The 21,025-nt window shown below is 36.5% G+C and overlaps 2 protein-coding genes across 3 annotated transcripts in view; one reads left to right on the top strand and one right to left on the bottom strand.

The window, feature by feature from the left end:
- Window positions 1–7,617, bottom strand: part of ABLIM1 (actin binding LIM protein 1) — a 215,442-nt gene extending 207,825 nt beyond the window's left edge. The window contains exon 1 of the mRNA XM_032224836.1: window positions 7,524–7,617. The gene's annotated coding sequence lies outside the window, so the exon portion shown is untranslated. The remainder of the gene's footprint in view (window positions 1–7,523) is intronic.
- Window positions 6,098–21,025, top strand: part of FAM160B1 (family with sequence similarity 160 member B1) — a 30,836-nt gene continuing 15,908 nt past the window's right edge. Inside the window, exons 1-6 of one of the 2 annotated variants that reach the window (XM_032224827.1) lie at window positions 6,098–6,916; window positions 11,338–11,416; window positions 12,219–12,388; window positions 13,528–13,632; window positions 13,839–13,961; window positions 19,998–20,036. In XM_032224827.1, coding sequence (XP_032080718.1) covers window positions 6,872–6,916; window positions 11,338–11,416; window positions 12,219–12,388; window positions 13,528–13,632; window positions 13,839–13,961; window positions 19,998–20,036 — 561 coding nt within the window. In that variant the 5' untranslated portion in view covers window positions 6,098–6,871. The remainder of the gene's footprint in view (window positions 6,917–11,337; window positions 11,417–12,218; window positions 12,389–13,527; window positions 13,633–13,838; window positions 13,962–19,997; window positions 20,037–21,025) is intronic. The other variant, XM_032224828.1, reaches the window with a different exon arrangement.

Raw genomic sequence — 21,025 nt, 5'->3', positions numbered from 1 at the left:
ATACAACGAAATTGGTTATCCTCATGTTCCTCTAACTGCAACAGCTCATGCCGCACAAACGTTTACTACTTGCTCTACCCTCAAAACCTGCCTGCATATCAGTTTAAAAATATATCAGTTTTGATGTGGATTTTTTAAAAAATTCTTTTTATACTCCTAATTAATATAGACATGCTCCCTCCTCCCTGGTCATTGGTGATCACTTGCCTTTCAATGTCATTTTGGCTTGAATTGACTCCACAAAAGCAAAATAATTGTTATTAGGCCATTTTTATTGAAGCTGAGTTATGGTTCTCTAAACTTTGTGCTAAAATCCACATACAAAATAATTTAAAAATGATTATTCCTCAATCTGTTTTGTCTTACAAATGCCCCATTTCCAATCTTCCTTGCTATATACCTCAAACTTCTATTTATCAAATGCTCAAGTTTAAAATCAAAATCAGCAGTCTTATTTCAAACTCACAATCAAGCAGGTTGTGTTATCATCATAGTTTACTCCTGCCACTATTTGCATCTTAGTATTACTTTGTTGAAATACCTTATCAGTTCATCAGAGGTATTGTGACTTATTTCACTCATCTGCCTTTAACAACAAACATACATTCATTCAGTCCTACAACTGGTCTTTCAGAACTACAACCTATTCCATTTTTTCAGGCCCAGCTTCTAATCCATTCAACTAAGATATTAAAAATGGACAAACATGACCCTAGATATTTTGTCCACTTTCCACTGCTAATCTTTTTCCATCACAGTTGCCATCCTTGTCATATTTATCCTCACCAGCCAATTTAGTCATTGCCCTATTCCTCCACCTCCTCCCCCGCCTCTTCCTCCTGTCCCATTGTCCTGGTCCCCTCCTATGTTGACGCTTTCACTACTTGTTGAACCAACAAAGACCAACAAAAACAGGAAAGAGTAAACCAAAGGACTCCACAAGATAAGGCAGATCAAGTCAAGTGCAGAAAAGCTAAAACTATTTAACTGAGTTTTCTTACAACAGTTCTTGCAAGTCTGATTATGCTGTACAACCCCCTTTTCATATTTTGGCAAATTAAAGTCCTTGCCTGTGAGGCTTCAATGCTGTCCGGACATTCTAGATTTTAAAAATGTTTTATTCCATTTGATCTAGGCAATGATTGACTGGAATTAACCATTAGGCAGACTAAGCATGCGTTTAGGGCACCAGACCCAAAGGGGGCATAACAAAGCTGAGAAAGGAAAAAAAAACAATGAAGATTTGTACAGTATGTACAAAGGAGGAGGGCACCAAGATTTGTCAGTTCTTAGGGCACCAATGAGCCTTAATCCACCACTGCTGGAATGAAAAACAAGTCTTATGTGTAAAAGAATTTTCTGGCATTTTTTTTACATATTTCTTCCATTTTAAAATCATTTTAATCGTACATGCATAGGGCTTTTTATATATTTTATATAAATCATGTAGCGCTGCTTCACAATACAAGCTCCCCCTGTAGAGATTAATATCATCCACATTTAAAATGTGTAAACCTACTGCCATCTGCAGGGCAATATCTGATTTATTTTTTTCCTGATGTAAATTATCTATTTCCTTAGAGAATTCTTCATAGACTTCATTTTGTATTTTGTTTACACTGTAACTAATAATGTAACTAATGATAAACTTCATAAACACTAGGTATCTGCAAAGGGAAGTATATTGGGTACTTCAGTACATTTGACTGGGGTGGAGATATTTGAAATAAAATAAATCTGTCTGAATTTATTCAGTTATTTATCTTCCGTGACCTTCCTTTAAAAAAGCCTATTCAAATATAGAAAGCGACAATTATCAGCATAATTCCCTGTAGATTTATCCTTTCAATATTATATCATGTTGGCATCAGTATTTTGATACATTAAAATGGCATGTTGATGAATTCCAAAAATTTGGGATTTAGGCAACCATAACACATACATCCTTAATCTACAAGTGTAACCCTTTTAAAATTATTCCGTGGATTTTAAACCCAAATCCAGTGATAAAAAAATAAAATCAGATTATATACATTGGGGTTCCAATTCTTGCTGATAATGATTGGGGTCATTTTTGTTTGTTCTTTTAAAGTTTACAGAATTAAAATTAATTTTATGTTTATTACAGCTTTTTAGAAAAATGCAGTAAGAAACCCAAAGCTTAGGAATTTCAACGGCCTTACACCAAAACATCTAATAGCATGGTTCCATGGAAACACTACTAGCAGTAGCAGAAATAATTCAAATACCAATACTTAATATGGATAATTTTCAAAAAGCTGAGATAGCTCAAAGTTATTTTAAAAAATTTAAAAATAGTTTAGAACTCAGAACTCAATTTTATCTGAGAAATACCAAGTAGAAAGGGGTCATCTAGGTATTACTATTTTAAACTGTATTTATCCTATAGTATATGCATTTCATGAGTAACAAGATCAAAGTAATTTCTATGAGCAAATGCTGATCATGTCTAACTTGTGGTACTAAAATATTCTAATATCCTGTAATTACCAGTATCAACTGGGGAAAGTAGTTCATAGTACACAGTAGTTCACAATTTATGCAGATGTGATGCAGTCAAAGTTATTGCACTTTCTACCAACTTAGTACTGATTGAATCAAAATTGACACTTAACAGAAGGAAGTATAGTTTTTAACTTACAATTGGTTACTTAATGACAGTTCAAAGTTAAGACATAATTCCTTAGAGCTAATTACGACCTGTTTTAAAAGTTATGACACACGCACACAAACATATATATACTTAGATATGTGACTACATTTTGGGTGCTTGGCTCACTTTTATAGATCTTTGCAGAGGTTACATGATTGCAATTTGCAATATTTTTTGCCAGTTTCTAGTGTTTATTTCCTGTTTCTGGCAGAAAATTTTCATTGGGAAAATTGATTTGCTTAACAGCCAGGGCACCCACTTAATGGCTGCAGCAAGATTTTTTTAAAAAAATCAGGGCTGGTCATGTATTGCCTTGACTTCAACAAGTTACAACTGTAATTCCAGCTCAATTATAGTCATACAGTAAGTGAAGGAGAACCTGTAAGTATTAATTATATATTCATGGTATAAGAAGTTGCAGGAGGGTCAAAAGATGCTAGTACCTATCTGACTACAGGAGCCTTTTGTTCAAAATCTATATTTGTAACATTTCTTCCAACTTTGCAGAAAATTAGTATTAGAAATACGCCTAGCTTTCCCTTTTAAAAAATCCCATGATGCCCTATGTTTTTAGTGTATGGTATCAAATTCATTCCATCAAAATATATTTATTAACTATTTTTTCCATGTGTTTCTCCTGATTTGTCCTGATAGAAGCTAACTATTGACTTTACTGAACTTCCTCAATTGATTGGTTGGAATACCCAACCTTGGATATGGCTGATTATATTCAGCTATATACATTGCCATTCCTGCCTGTGACGAGTGATACTTTCAAGGTTCTTTTTCGCTTCTGAAGGCTGTAGGGATTGGAACGGGCAGCAACAGGTTCAACTTTATTGGGACTTAGTTGCTGTGGGTTTTAGGACCCACCTACATCTCGAGATTTTTCATCTTTAGTTCTAGATGAGATAGCATGACCCAAAAAGATTTGGTGCTGAAATATACAGGAACAGAGCAAACATTGGACAAAGCTGGAAGCCTTCACTCTGAAGCATTTCAAATTGTCCTAATCCCTGTTTCCTATTTTGTTTTTTTCTAAAAAAATCTATTCTATTATAATCACCCTAGGCATCACACATTCCCTTAAGCGCTCGCTCAAATTGAGTTTAATTCTCTGATGTGTGTTAGACACATCCATACGGTTTTCTGTAAAACATGGAAGCAAATTTGCTTTTGAGTAAGGTGACCAGATTTTCCGATTGGTAAAGAGGGATACCTTTGACCGGGGGGGGGGGGCTTGATTAAAAATTTTATACGGAGCAATAAAATTTTTCATAAAACGCAAAAATAGTATTGTAATATTTTTTTATTTCAACATAACTACAATTTACAAATATAAATTGTAACTGTTGCCAAACATCATCACGTGACCATGACGATGCTGCAACAGTCGCTAAGTGTGAAAATGGTCGCTAAGTGTGAAAAATGGTCATCAGTCACTTTTTTCAATGCCATTGTAACTTTGGTCACTATACCACCTTACTTGCCACAGTTCTTAAGTGAATAACTGCAGCTGGTATTTTGTATTTTGGATAGAATCTTTTTTTAAATAGTCTAAGACAATTTAAAAAAAGAATCCACACAGAATAAATTGAAGACATTTCAAACTATTCCACACAGAATAAATTAAAGTAAAACTATTTTTAAAAATTCTATGCACAATATATTTCAAAGTATTGTGCATAAAATTTTTAAAAATGGTTTCACTTCACTTTATTTTGGATAGAATCTTTTTTAAAATAGTCTAAGACAATTTTAAAAAAGAATCCACACAGAATAAAACTATTTTAAAAAATCCTATGCACAATAAATAAAATATTATTTTAAAATACATTAAAAAAGAAAAGAAAAAAAACCCAGCTCACTTACCAGCAGGCAGGCACTCCAAGTCAATCCAGAATGATGTAGATGTTAATACAAAGAACTGAGCAAATTAAAATGGTGAAATAGTCCCAGGGAAATATTTTTCAAAGAAAAATGTTTCACCATTTTTCCCACACGAGCCGACCTCCAACCTCCGTACCCCTCCCCTCTGGGAAATCCAGGAAGGAACACTCGCTACTTCTCTAGCCAAACTATTTCCTGGAGCTCTATGGTACTGGGTCATCTTTTCTTATAAAAGTAAGTAAAATGGGCGGGTGTGTGTGTCCGTTTTCTTGCTTTAACATTTTATCGTTAAAGTACTGAGACATAGAGAGGGATTAGACAGAGTGTCTTTTGTCTTGCCCCGGTTAGGATTTCTTAAGCAAATCCACTGGGCTTTCAACATGAAGCCAGAAAATCGGGGCTTTTTAAAAACGCCCCGGGACACGGGGCAAATTGTTATAAATCGTGACTGTCCCACCAAAATCGGGACGTCTGTCACCTTACTTTTGAGTGTGTGTGTGTGTATAATTTATTCCCCAATCTAGCTAACAAAATTCCGCCATGTGCTAACAAGATTCAGACCTACTTAGCATTTCATCAAGATTATGTAGGTACTACCATATAGGTACATTATGTACCAAATTTTTCAGAGTATAAGACAAACCTTCCCCCCCCCCCCCAATAAAAGAGGGTAAAAATCTGGGTACGTCTTGCACTAAATACAGCATTTTTGGCCTACTGAAACCCCATCCCCTTTCCAAAAATTGACATACAGAGGGTTAGGGGGGAGAGGGTTTGGGGGGCTTGCAAAGTGCTCTTGGGGGCTGGGGAGGGCAAAAATGAGCAAAAAACAGGCAATTTTGCTTGTCCCCCCCCCAGCCCCCAGGAGCACTCGACAAGCTTCCCAAAACCTCTGAATGCAAAAAACGAGGCGTGCAGTGGGTTTGGGAAGGCTGCAGAGTGCAAAAGCTTTTTTTAAAAAAATTACCTCTTCAAAATCATGGTGTGTCTTATAGTCCGAAAAATACGTAAGTACTATTACCATCTACCATGATGCAGGTAGTCTTTGATTTACAACAGTTCATTCAATGACTGTTCAAAGTTCCCACAGCACAGGAAAAACGTGACAGATGACCATTTTTCATAGTTAGGACCTTTGCAGCATTCCTATGATCATGTGATCAAAATTCAGATGCTTGGCAAAAAAACCCTCATATTTCTGATGATTGCAGGATCCCGGGAACATATCAGTTTGTGACCTTCTGACAAGCAAAGTCAATGGAGAACCAGATTCACTTAACAGCCATGTTACTAACTGAAGAGCCAAGGTGGCACAGTGGTTAAATGCAGCACTGCAGGCTACTTCAGCTGACTGCAGTTCGGCTGTTCAAATCTCACCGGATCAGGGTTGACTCAGCCTTCCATCCTTCTGAGGTGGGTAAAATGAGGACCTGGATTGTTGTTGGGGCAATATGCTGACTCTGTAAACCGCTTAGAGAGGCCTGAAAGCCCTATGAAGCAGTATATAAGTCTAACTGCTATTAACAACTGCAGAATTCACTCTCTTAGCAACAAAAATTTGGTTCTCAATTTTGGTTGTATGTCAAGGATTACCTGTATTCTGTCGAAGGATCCTTGCCATACACAGATACAATGCATATATAGGTAAAACATACCACAGCTGTTTGAAGTCAAAAGAAAAAAAAGGACAGAAAGTTGCTTCATCAGTAACAGTACTTTCGCTTGGAACGTAGTAAGGGAAATACGAAATCAAGCCACAGTTATAAGGACTAACATGAAGACCCTGTGGGAGGAAACACTAAATGCCACCCTTCTATTTATAAATGAGAAAAGCGGGTGTTGTTGGGAAAACTTCGACAAAAGCGAGTCTGAGAAGGTGCTACTAGACGCCTCCTGATTTCTGGCTCCGGCAAGAAGACCTGAAAGAAGCGGCGCTCTGTCCTTTTCGGAGCCCACGTAGTTTTCCTCTCTTACTGCTTAAAAGCGCTGCAGCAGCGGCGTCCGCGGAGGTAGCGGCTCTTAGAAGGCCCCTGAGAGGGGAGGGAGCAGAAGCAACGACGCCGGGCGAAAGCGCTCGGCTTCCGGGCACCGTCGCCGAAGCTCGGCGCGGGTGGGTGTCCGCCTTCGTCAGTGCCACGGTGTCTCCTTGCGGCAGGCAGAGCTGGAAGCAGCCCCGTCTTGCTTCGGTAACCGATCCGATCCCCGCTGTCCGGTCAGCCGCATGCAGCCCTCACCCTGGAGCGGAGGCGGCGGATCGAAGAGCTCTCCAGATCCTCCCGGCAGCGGCTGCTCCAGTCCAGGGACAAGATGTTCTCCAAGTTCACCTCCATCCTGCAGCACGCCGTGGAAGCGGTAAGGCCACCGGAAACGCCCGCCACGCAAGGCCGGGGCTTACCTCGGGCCTAAGCTGGGGAACAGTCGTTTTCCAGGGCCCTGTCTCGGTTTCTCTCTCTTGTCCAACCGCCTTCGTCTTTCTGTGTCAGATCACCTAATAATTTTAACTTGTTTATTTTTTCCGTTTGGGGAAGAAGTGGGGGAGGGAACCACCCCCACCCGGATTCAGACGGCAAAGTAGAATATAAGAACTTGACGATATAATTCTTGTTTCCTTTTTTTTCTTCTAGCCCCTGATTGAACTCGGCTACATAGCTCAGTGTCCTTTCTTTCTTTCTTTCTTTCTTTCTTTTATTTACTTTATTTACTTCATTTGTTCATGTATTTGAAATATTTTATATTTCTCTTGAATTATGCCTCTGGGCCTAGGCTACAAGAGGGATAAACCAATAGACAAATGTTTATGTTAAAACAAAAAATGTAGCCAAATAAAAACTAGCTATAAGGCTTTGGTAAATAAAAAGGTACTTGTTTTGCAATAAAAGACAATTAGACAATTAAAATGGGTGTAGTGCTAATTTTGGATCACCAGAAGGCTTCAGGACAATAGCAGAACAGATCTTACCACAAAATGCAGCTTGTGTTACATGGGAGTGAGTCTTCCAATTTTTATCCAGTGCAGGATGTGCTTTGAAGAGAGGATCTGATCTGTTGTTAGATCACTTGATCCTTGATTTTAAAGAGGTTTCCCTAGGGAACAAAAGTGTAGAGGTGAGAGAGTTTGATGGCTCACATCTGGCTCCTTATACCATCTGTTTATACAACCCTAGGAGGTTTTTGGCAGGAATAGGATTATTTGTATTTTGACGGATCGATCCATTAAAGTTCTGTGCTGGACATGGAGGAGACAAAGTCCCCTATTGCACATTCAGCAAAAGAAATAAAAAAGATGACATCATAAGCATAGTTTAGTTCAGGGTTCTACCACTACTGTGCCATGTTTGAGAACTGTATGATGACAAAGCATGACTTCTTCATATACTTTAATCATTGATAGGTCCATTACGTGCCTATTACTCCTAGTTACCACATAGATAGATTTTCTCTAAGATGATCTACCTCTAATCTGTTTGTTCATAATTGTTCATCATCTCTGAAAATATCCATTTGTTTGTAACCACCTTATTCTTTATTTCCTTTCTATCTTTCCCAGCGTATTTCTGGACAGCTGGGTCTTCGCATAATGGATAATTGACCCTAGTTATTTGGGTTTCAAGTAAGAACTGTGGATTGATTTGTTCAATTATCCATCGATTTGTTTTCTTGGCTGTCCACAATATTCTTAAGAGTCTTCTTCAACATCAAAGTTGAAAAGCATTAACGTTCTTCCGCTCCTATTTCTTTAAAGTGCAACTTTCACTTCCACAGAGTGTTGCAGGGAATAACATAGCTTGCATGATTCTGATCTTTGTAGATATAGACACATAACAGTATTTTAATATCTTTTCCAAAGCATTCATTAGTTGCTCTACTGGATGCTAATCTATGGCATATTTAATCATAAGAGTCAACTAAGCTAATGGAAAGGGTGGAATGAAAGTAGCATATTACTACAGTAGTAAAACAGTTTTTAACCGCATAAGCATATATTTTTCATATAAGAGACTAGCACAAGTGGAAATGCATCCTTATCACATTGAAAAATTGACAGTGCAAATTAGCTGTAACCTTTATATGCATTTAACCAGAAAGTTGTATTAAACTTGGTAGGACTTTTTGCTAACACATTCTTGATTAAGACTGCATACTAGGACTGCATACTAGGGCACCAGGAACTGGTTTCATGGAAGACAATTTTTCCACGAACCAGGGGTGGATGGTTTTGGTTTTGCTTGCTCACCTGCCGTTGACCTGCAGCTGTGCGGCCTGGTTCCTAACAGATTATGAACCAGCATCATCTTACAAAGTATAGATTCAAGTATAGTGGGCTCTAAAAAAATATCAGTTGACATAAGGGACAGTTGTGTGACATTCACATGCATTATAAACTTGTCAGTAGGATCCACACAGGTTATTCCTGCAATTAATGTATGCTGAACGCATACCATCATCTATTCCTATGCAGAGAAAATGCTTCCTTGAATGCTGTTTGATTGTGATAACTAAAGGCACATGCATGTGTGTGTGTGTGTGTGCGCACACATATACACACACACCGCATTAATATAAGTATGCTTTCTGTGAGTAGATTATATAGATCAAGGAATTATTTCTGCCACAAGAACTAGCAGTATCTAGATTAATGCTGAAGCATAATGTTTATGTTGTAGACAGCACTAATTCCTTTACGTATATGTGTATGTATGTATATATAATATTTTTATATTTATAATTTTTAAAGTTTAAAAAAGATAAAACTAATTCAAATTAATAAAAAATATGGAGGAGGAAAGAAAGAAATCAAAGGGAAAGCTAAAATTACAAGGATGGGAGAAAAAAAGATGAAAAAAATAGCTTCTGATTATAAATTATAAATGAATCTCTTACTCTAAGGTTACAGCATGACTCATTGTTCACTACACTTAATGCTGCAGAGTATTTTTCTTTTTGGATACCACACGTATTTAAGAATTCATTTGAATCAATTTATGTGCTCTGAGTAATCACAGATTACCCATGGTTTCTCATATCTGCAATTGATAGAGATGTATCAATATGTAGAATATGTAATGCTTTTAATGTATCATTGGTTTTGACCTTATACTTAGGAAAGCAAAGAATGATAGATGGATTATTGTTGGTACATACGAACATGCACAATGCATTCTAATGGCGGAATGCTCAGTTGTGTCAATGAATGCTAGTGCTGCAAAAGTCTGCATGTAATTTAATTATTGCAATTGCAATTAATGTCTAGTGCTGTGTTCAAGAATCTCCTACTTTTAGATGATTTCAGATGATATTTATTATAGTACTTAAGATTGAGTAAAGGAGAAAATTATACTAAAACAGGGTGTTTTAGTTGAAATAAAATACAGTGATATAAGCATCGAATGTGCAGACAAATGTTTGTGAAGTTTGTCTGTATTTTCAGTTAAGTAAATCATTTTCTTCTCAAAAACCAACTAAGAAAAGCACTAGGTAAGGTCTGTAGAAGGAAGGTGAGCCACATGATAAAGTCTCAGAGGGCTTAACCAATCAGAAAAAGGTCTTAAGACACTTGAGATTTTCAAGTTAAATGGCTAAGATCTTCCATCATGTAGTTCACCTCCTCATTGGCCAGAAAGATTGTGCAGTAGGTAGTCTTGTAAAAACTAAGGAGTTCTTGGAATATATATGGCAGAGGCAATATTAGCAGCCATTAGAAGGGAAGGTGTGTTGCAGGCATAGACTTTTAAGCTTTGATCAAGGCACAGGCAGCCCAGTTCAGGGACCCATCTGCCACCACGAGGGTCCTGAAGAACTGCTGGCCATGGATGCCATTCCTAAATATCCCAATGCCAACAGCATTTATGGCAGTGCCTGGACTCTTTGTGAATGGACATCCTGGCAGGCCACTTCCAGGAATTCTTGTAGCACAAGTTACATAGTATGTATTGCATAGTCCCAGAAGCCCTCATCTCTCCACTTCTTCCAGTAATGCCACCATTCCAAAAAGTACATGTCAAACAGCTTCCCATCTTTGCCTGGAGAATTGCCGCCTGATCGCCTGCTTTGCCAGGCATTGGAGAAGCCATACTGCCTTCTCCGTAGCCAGACCTAGTTAGCTCTAACTTCAACAAATGAGTTCCATTGATCTGCTGACCTTACAGCAAGGTTTTATCTCAAGGTTTTATCCTCACCCAATCCTGATTCCTGGGCCACTAGCAGGGTGAAGAAGATAGCAAAGAGCAGTTGCGAACAGAGGGGCTAAACGGTATATGGTGGAGTGCAGAGATGGTGGAGAGGAAATAAGAAAGTATGTGGAGTTGAAACACCCCTGAAATAAGTGCAGGCGGACCCAAATTTTGATGATGTTACAGCAAGGGTACTTCAGTGCTTCTAACCTTGGGACCAGCAATGTCCATTTTTTCAATACTTATAATTTCAAATGGTCACTGAACCAAAGGTCGTAGGTCTTACTAGGGCCCTTCTCATATTGCTTTTATTTTGTTCTATTATAATTTTTCCTCTTAGCTTTTTCCCATGAATAAAATCAGAATATTTTTATAAATAAAAGTAAATAAGTTAAAGATAACACACTTAGGTTTATTGATCATTTTTTCAGAATTATATAACCTGATTTAATGACAGCCGTATTTTATATCATTCTCCTGTTGAACAATGTATCTGTCAAGTATATTTTGTTACAACTTCATAAGTGAATTTCAAATATTATTGGAGAAATATAAAATACATATTTTGAAGAAAATATCTTCCACTTGTTTGTATTTCTTCAGCTTGCACCTTCCCTTCCATTGCAAGAGGACTTCGTTTATCATTGGAAGGCAATTACCCATTATTACATAGAAACATCAGGTAAGATAAAATTCTTTGTTGTCACTTAGAAAGTAGTAATCTAAAAGAATATTCTTCAAATTATTATCCTTCCTCAATTCAGTGGATGGGAATTGTAGTTCCACACATACGGCATACACAGAATCAGATCCAAGAAGTAATAAAATTAAGAGGAATCTAGTTGATGACCTCTGGATGGTGTACTTGGCAACACTTCTAAAAGACATTTGTAATGTTAGAAGTCCCGAAGTTCAGCTGTTGCAAATTGTTCCTGTGACTTTGACTTTCTTTATCTTGAAATACTATTTATTTGTAGAAAGTTACATAAGGGGAAATGCAGCAAACTTTCCATTGGTTTATTTATAATGTAACCGTTTTCTTAGATGAAATTGTAACTCCATTGCTTTAAGCATTCTGAGATAAATAAATACCACTTAGCTTCAGTTCATTTTTTTACACTAGTAGTATAAATATTTTGTTTGCTTTTATTCATATGTTAAATACATTTTATAGTTAAACTTAACATCAGAAAATGTGTGTAATTAGTAATATGGAAGATGAGGATATATAACTGACTTTTTCCAGATTGTTTTTTCAAGAGTTTTCTTGTCTTTTTTGTACCAAAATATCATCAACCATTTGCTTTAAGCTAATTGAACAGATATTTACCAATTTCAGTTGTTAGTCAAAATAATATATTTGCCTTGTCTATTTTTTCTATCACATGATAGATTTAAAGTAAAATAAAAACAATATTTACTAAAATGGTAAGTTACTGTGCCATGCTAATGAAGCTGGATCTTAATGTAAATGCTTTCTGCAGATGACAAGGCTCCTGTGACTGATACCAATATTCCATCACATCTGGAGCAGATGTTGGACATTTTGGTTCAAGAAGAAAATGAAAGGGAATCTGGAGAAACAGGTCCTTGTATGGAATATCTGCTACATCACAAAATTTTGGAAACCTTATACACTTTGGGAAAGGCTGATGTAAGTTTATCAGATTTTATCAATAAAGATCTTATGATTGGATGTAATTATATTTATTTAACACATGTTAAATCTTCATGTTCTTCCAGTCTTCTTGAACAAGAAATGATGTCTTGGAAATGATAATTTAGGAAGATGTTACTATTGAAAGTTAAAAACATGCATAAACACATGAAAAATGATGACATGTGAAAGTCTCGCAAGTGGGCAGATTGAAAACTATTGAACTCTGAATTGGTTTTTTCCTGAGTTATTCAATCCTGTTTTCTTATTGCCCAGTGTATCTGTTAGTCTTTACTGAAATTATAAATAAATGATTGATCTGATTTGTAAATTCATCAAAACTGCACAGACAAAGGCAAATCACCATCCTTTCTGTGATGTTGCTTTCATTGTAGTCTCTTCCCCCACCCGCCTTTCCCACTGCTGGGAAAGTATCAGTATACATGGCTTCATCTTCCTAGTTTTAGGCCCACTACTAATTATATTTTCAGTAAGTCATACCTAAACTATATTGGTTGCTTTCCATACAATCAATGCAACCATGCCTATGTACAGGCTCAGGTATCATTGTATGATTGTTAGATTAAAATGCTGGTATGTATCATTGTATCATTGTTAGTTTAAAATGCTGGTATGACGTACAAAAAAAGGTCTGGGCAGAGATCAATTCAGGTGGGAAAATGTGATTCAGTATCCAGATGGGCAACCATATAGCACCTGCTGTGTATCTTTAAAGAATCTATACTTCATAAGGATCAACAATCGTAGGTAACATATATTTATTTTAAGGTATTTCTAACAGCTACTACATGTTTGACCCTGCTATGTCAGGTGCATTATAAAGATTAGTTTTCTTAAATACTGTAATTGTGTTCTATTTGTTATAAAACGTATTGTTCTATTTGTTAAAAAATTAATTTAGTATTTATTCTGTGTAGTATTTATTCTGTGTAGTATTTGTTAGCACCTTTCAATCAACATAGGATTCAGAAAAGCGCAATACTTCAAGTTAGAAAATAAAGCTCTGTAATATCAGAAGCTTATTAACTAAAGCTATATATATGCAAATAAATATTGAAAATAATTATTTTCATCAGCTTCCATATAATTTTAATTTTTGTTCATTTTTTTTCTAGTGTCCTCCAGGCATGAAACAGCAGGTTTTATCTTTTTATACTAAACTTCTGGGAAGAATACGGCAACCTCTTCTTCCACACATAAATGTACACAGACCTGTACAGGTATTGGATTAATTTTAAAAATGACACATTTGAAAATACATTGTTTGATAATTAAATACATTTTGTCTTGGGGTTTTTTTATATTTTAAGGACATTTACAGTATGTAGATGTTTAAGGACATCTACAGTATGAAGAATCAGTAGAAATTGTTACTTAAAAAAAAGAAATCTGATTTTAAAATATTCCTTAATTTTTTCCCCAACAGAAATTAATAAGACTGTGTGGTGAAGTTCTTGCAACACCTACAGAAAATGAAGAAATCCAGTTTCTCTGCACAGTATGTTCAAAGTTGAAACAAGATCCATACCTGGTTAATTTTTTTCTTGAAGTAAGTTAATCTATTGCTGATTGTGCTTTTACTGAATAGTCTGTTTAAGTGTTGAAAAGTCAGCTTATGTATACAATTTTATTCTTAAAAAGGTCTTCCTTTTCAATTTCACAGAAAATTGTTCTTCATTAGCAGACATGATATTATATAAATATAATATTTAATTAATTAATTAAGCCTTATTAAATAAGAAACATTTTCTTTATTTTTACAAATAGATTCATATATATTCATAAATCCAGCATAGCCTTTTACTTTACTTTCCTATAATAACATTCCTCGTTATAGGCATTTGTAGTACTTGTATTAACTTGAAGCAATTTAAATTGAGTTGCTTCCTAATTCACAGATTCCTTAGATAGAAATCTTTAGAAAGATTGGATTTGCATGGAAAAACAATACTAGATAAGTGTTCGGACACATAATTTTCTTATGATTTCAAAAGTTTTACTGGTATAACTCAGTGTTGTTTAAGATGGGCAGCCATTTTTTAAAAAAAAAATAAACAAACATAAATAAATTAAATTGAACCTTAAGACAGTTGAGCTTCATCATTAGGGACTGGGATTATGTCAGCAATCCCATTGCTATAAGTAGAGAATTTCTTCATCAAACTAGCAGTAACAGCCTGCCAATCACTTTTGGACCACTTACCAGGTTATTGATGGTTGTGTATTCCTCAGAAGAAAAAAGTGCTTTCGTCTCTCAATCCACCTTTCTTCATCCAGATCCAACATAGCCTTTGTCATAGGGTCTGATGCCTGTGATGTAGCCCTGGGAGTGATGCTGCTTGTGGCAGATACACTCCTACATCCTGTTCTCCTGTGGGTGCTATTTATCAAACTTATCACAGCTGAAATAAGTTAATTGTTCTAACTCAGGAAATTTCTCCTTAGTTCTAGGTTGCTTCTCTCCTTGATTAGTTATGACCCATTGCTTCTTGTCCTGCCCTCAGGTGCTTTGGAAAATAGCTTGACTCCCTCTTCTTTGTGTCAGCCCCTGAGACGTTGACTCTCAGCTGCTCCTACTATATCTCTAGAAAAAATTGCTGCTTCCAATGTTCCATTGTATACTTCAAGAACTACAAGAACAGACTTGCCTTACCTGCTATTGCCCAGGCCTATCAGAAGGAAATTGAAGCCATCTATAATAACCTCCCCCATGTTATTGAATCACAATGTCTTATTCTTTCAAGGTTGAGTTCTCATTGGAACTTTGCAGGTTACTGCTCTTAATCAATGGTATGACAGCCCACTATCAGAGCATTTTGTTCCCTTTAAGACTTTGCATAGATGGCTATAGATTTCTGGTGCTCACATTGTAAGATAGAAGTAGAGCTATATGTTGTTTCGTGCCCTATTTGCAGCTGGTCAAAAAATGTTCCAGGAAAGCCAGTTCTCTCATGCTACTGGATGTAAATTAGCACCAAAGCAATTGGACTAAATTTCTGGCTTCAGAGGAATGTGCCTAAAACAGTGCACAACACATCTCTACACAAATAATACAATTCTTATTAATTATGGTTTCCACCTTTGATTTTTTCTTTTTTTCCTCTGGATTCTGCTACCTAATCAATGACATATGCAGTCAGTGCTTGCAGGAACAAAAGACAATCCACTAAGTCTTTCATGTACGGAAAGCAAAAAATATCATTTAGACACTTTGCTGATCAATTTCAAAAACCTGTAGTTACTTCAATAGTTGGAGACTTAGTTTGGATTTACACCAGGCACGTAACTAAAAGCTAGGCCACCTAATTCTTTCCTTATTAAAGCTATGAGTAACCCATTAACCCATTCTGTTAAACTACCTGCATCAAATACAGTCTACCCAACTTCCATAGACCACGGTTGGCAATTGATGCTCTAATGTCTCATTGTTCAAATTCTCTGCCTCCACCACTTATCAGGATAAATGATTGCCCCAAATATGAGGTGGTACATATTTTGGACTCCCATAGGTATCAACACTGATTACATTGCTTGATGGACTAGAGGAGGAGTGTCAAACTGGATTTCTTTGAGGGCCAGATCAGCATTGTAGTTCAAAGCGGGGATTGGGGGGGGGGGGGCTCTGCACTCAGCCTCCCTGCACCTCATTTTCACCCTCCACGGCCTATAGCCATCTGCCGGTTGTTTTCAGGGCCATTTTTGGAGACGTTTTCAGCTGGCAGTGCTGCAGGAGGCCATGGAGGGTGAAAATGAGATGTGGGTGTGGGTGTGCTACACACAGCCCAATTTAGCCGCCAGAGCCATTGTGGGCCAGTCCTTTCATATTTCCAGGGTAGACCCACAGGCCAGATTTAAGCACCCCACAGACCATATCTAGCCCATGGGCCTTGAGTTTGATATCCCTGGACTAGAGAAATGGCCCAGTGAAATGACTCAGAGAAATGGTGGTGAGGATGCATTCCAAGTTCATGCTCCACCTCTGTTATGTTACTTCCATAAACAATACATAAGCATCCATCTGAGATTGGACAGAGTTCTGGGAAGGAAGATAGTGCCATGACCCAGGACTCAGATTCTTAAGAAGCTGCTCTAACCAAACATGTGGAATATCAGCCTCAAGAAACTCTTCAGTCAGGAATCACCCGAGGCTGATCGAACAGAGGCATCATGAGAATGGGTGGAGCTGTTGGCTTCAGCTTCCAAGCTCTCAGATTCAGAGAGTAGAGCAGAGAACAGAGCAAAGGTGCTCAGTGAGGCTTCTTGTCAAGCAAGGGAGTAGCACTTCTTGATTAAAGATAGCTGTCTGCAACCTAATTTAAAAGGCAGCTTTATCTGTATTACTTTATTAAAAAACAACTGTCTGATTTCCTCCTTTGGCGTATTGTTCTTGTGAATCTTGTTCATGAAACTCTGACCTTGGACTAGCTGACAAACCTAACTTGGCTCCGTGAACTTTGGATTGGATTTTGATTACTCTTCTGCATGCTCCTGTTAAAAGCAAAATTGCTCAGACAAGGTTTCTTTTCCGGAAGCTGTTTTGATTTACATTCCTTTCCTTGACTGATGTTACCTATTCTGCCTTGAATAAATTGCTTTTTTTTGCCTAGCAACTGTGAGTTTTAAACTGTAGTGGTGTGTGGGTATGACCTTGGGATACAGGGAAGAGGTTCTGCCTAGGGAATGTTCAGATAAGAGATGACATAACTCTCAGTTGCATAATATGCACAGAGGGAGAGACCCAAAAGGGAACCTGCCTAACCTCTCAGACTGTAAAAGAAACAGCAGGAGGTTTTCATCTCGTTTCTGTTAATGTAGCCTAAGGTAGAATGAGTTCATTTGGTTGTATTTCCAGCCTGGCCTACCTGGAAAGTCTGGCCTAAACCAAAGAGGACAATTTCATCCTTGAGAGGTTGCTGAACATAATTATTCTAGTGAAACCGAATTAGTGATAGAGATTCATCTCTTCTATCATAATTTTGCGGAACACTTTTGAGAAAAGTATGTCTGCAACGTCTTGGACCGGCAATTATAACACTTATGGAAGACATTTTAGAGTGCTGCCAATTCGGTGTTTTGGGAATAGTTCCAGTTAGTGTGAACTGAAATCCCTCCCAACCAACGTATAGCTTGATTCCGTTGCAACTAATAAATATTAATTAGATGCATAAAATGGCGAGATCATTTTCAAGGAGACAGAAGGATAGCTTCTTTTGTACTAGTTCCAGATATATATGAACATTAAGGTATTTTGAGAAAGGTAGTTGGTTAGTTTTTGTTTTTGGGAGAAACTAATTATCTAGAACCATTCCAGCATTGTTTAAATTAAGGGATTGGAATCAGCATCATGTTGATTATTCTTATAACTGATCTGCTGAAAGAGAGAAATGTGAAAATGTAACCATGTACCTCTGGATATCTCAATCACATTAGATGCTACTGATTGTGCAGTAATATATTGTTGGACTGGCTCTATGGGTCATAGTTAGAATCACAATTTTGGGAATTTTGCTCAGTTCCATTACTAAGATGTGGAATATCCAAGGGATTCATTTTGTATCATTTGTTTAATATCAGTACAAAATTACTTAATGAAATAACCAGGAAGTCATTTGCATCAGAGCTAGGTTCTAATCTACTTTGTTTGGACACTAACGAGGACTAGTAAATTGAGGTTGAATCCTGTTAAGAGGCTGTTGTTTTTAAATAATTATTGTATTTAATATTTTTTTAAAATATTTAATATCACCTTTATTTGTAAATAGGTCAGTATTAAATAAAACTAAAAAAAGAAAAAAATATTCCCCCCTATTTTACATTAGTAAAAGTAATATGACAAGGTCATGTTGTAGTTGCTGCTTATTGACCACTTGTTCATGATTGTCTAAAGGTACAATAGTGCTGAATATTTAATTCTCCATACCTGCTGCTCTTGGACATAATTTGGAATTTAAAGTAGTTTATAATATCACAAATAATATATATATATAGCTTATATTTATTTATTTACTTTACTATAGCCACCCATCTTTTAGCAAACTCTGGATGGATTCCATTCAAAAATTAAAAGATATATAAAAATCATATTAAAGTTGTAAAACTCAACCATTTAAAACATTAAAGCATCGAAAAGAACAAAAACCTGGTGCAAAATCAGTTTGATTATCTGATTATCTTCTTCCAATCTTTGATGGAAAAGGCCTTTACAGCCTTATGGCAGGCTAAATGGGTGGAGGCCTACTGAATGTCAGGCAGATATTCCGCAGATAGCCTGGCCCTGTGCCATATAGGGCATTAAAGGTGGTGACCAGCGCCTTGAATTGCACCAGGAAAGAAAGGTGAAAGCCAGTGAAGCTCATTCAACAGAGATTTTACATGGAAAAACCTACAGTGGGGGCCCCCTCTACTGTGCTTGCTGCTGCATTCTAGATCATTTGAAGCTACTGGGTGGTCTTCAAGGACAGCCCCATGTAGAGTGCATTGCAGTAATCTAGATATTCTCTTTTGTTTACACTCTCCATTACATCCTTTTTATGTTGTAAACTGCCTAGAATAGCCCCATGGCAAGATAGGTGGCAAATAAATTTAACAAAAACAAACAAACATGAAATTATGGAAACAGTTTAACCAGATTGTTCAGGCTTGCCAATATATATCCACTGATTTCAAGATATCCATGTTGATAGAAAGTTTGATTGTTTGATAAATGAGGAAATGCATCTCACCATGCTCTGCATACCTAATGAATAATATATAAACTGAATTTGGTTTAAAAGTTTAACAGCCCAATTGGATTAGAGTCTATCTATAGTAGTTCACTATTTCCATAATAGTGCATCAACCCGATGCCTGTGGAAAAGTTGTAGCCATGGAGCAAAGACTGGTAATCTTGAGAGAATCTTACAAATTTGGAATTGTATGTTTATTCTTGGAAAAGTATCTCCAACCGAATTTATTCAATATTTCTGAGTAGACATGTATAGAATTAATATTACTGAAAGTATAAACGTTTTTAATGAGTGGCAGAGTTCACCTTCTGAACTTTATTAGAGTCGCTGCGACTTTTTCCATAAACAGGTCTTCTACTGTAATTGCATTTAGAAAATTGGTAATTATTATTGCCACTATTTGCAGATTTATGTGGTCATATTAGACCACTGGAATATAGATGACACTGCGGCATTTTCCAGTGCAGTACTTTTTGTGATGAACAATGCCTCCTGCCCTATGCAATTATGTGGTTGTATTTTCAATTATCTTTCTTCCATGATTTTGTGACCAATAGTGTGAAAAGAAAAAGGGAGCAGCATATGTATCCTGACAGAGTGTGTATGATTACATTTGTTTTAATGTTTTCATTACCACAATTAACTAGTTGGACTTTTTATGTGGCATTTGTTTGTTTGTTTGACAAGATGCTTTCTACACACCTTTTGCTGCTGAACTGAGCTGGCTTTTTTCTTTCTGTTAAGTTCAGCAAACTGTTGCTTGCTCTTGCTATCCCCAGTGGTCTGGTAGTGAAGTCCCTTGGTGATGATGCTCTTGAATCAGAAAGCATACAGCCTATTTCATTAAACTTTCCTAATAGGTGATTCCAGGCCCTGTCCTACACATTTCTTCGAGGCAGGTGAGCAGGTGGGCTTCAGAATTGCATGAACAAATCAGTGAATTTTGATTGTTTTGCATAGTGTGATTCATAAATCATCTCTTACTGCAACCCATTAACAGTAATAAAGGAACAGACACCGCATTGAATTTTTTTTTTTACTGTTTCCAGAGAAAACAGACTGCTTCTTAATAGAAGAAATATGACCCCATGTATTTGTTTGGGCAACAAATCCCATAAAACACCAGTGTCATGGTGCTGGAGCTTTTAAAATTATAGTACAAAATTGTGGGCTAGGTTCTCCATCAAGCCTTTGCCACTATTTGTCAGGTTGATTCTTTCTACAAGTATTTCATTTTAAATGAAGACTAACATTAACAATTTCACATCACAACTGGGCTGAAACCTCACTATGGGTCTGAGCTCTATTTAAAAGAAGCATTGAAAACCCAATAATACTTACATTGTTGCATACAATACTTAAATTTGGTCTTAGTTTTCCATATGCCATTTTAGCATAGTGGGATCCATGAATGTTAAAATGATGCCATGTAGAGTCAATTTCCTTTTCAAAAACAAAGAAATCTACAGTATTTTTTAGAAAGTGTATATATGGCTACTTATAGTAAAATATTTTCTGGCAAATAGTAGGCTTCTATGCAATATTACTCTTTTTTATCCTTTATGTTCATAATAGAACATACAGTAATTATGTTCTAACTACATTTTAGTTTTAATTATATGTTTATTTTCTGTAATGCACGGAATATTGCATGTGCTTCCAAAATAACATTACCCAAGGATAACAATTATGCAATTGTTTATGCAAGTTTATTATAATTTAAGTGTGCCATATTGCCAAATACAGAAAGCAAACTGAGAGACCCATTACCATAGTTCTTAAGGATTCTTTTAAACTGGCAAAAACTGGAACTTTGAATCTGTCTTATCATTCACAAATCAGAAGCAGATCTTTAGGCAAAAGTAAAGTATTCGAAGTGTTTCCACTT

Source organism: Thamnophis elegans, chromosome 10 (genome assembly GCF_009769535.1).
Source record: "Thamnophis elegans isolate rThaEle1 chromosome 10, rThaEle1.pri, whole genome shotgun sequence".
NCBI lineage: Eukaryota > Metazoa > Chordata > Lepidosauria > Squamata > Colubridae > Thamnophis > Thamnophis elegans.
This window is presented reverse-complemented; position numbering and strand designations above follow the sequence as displayed.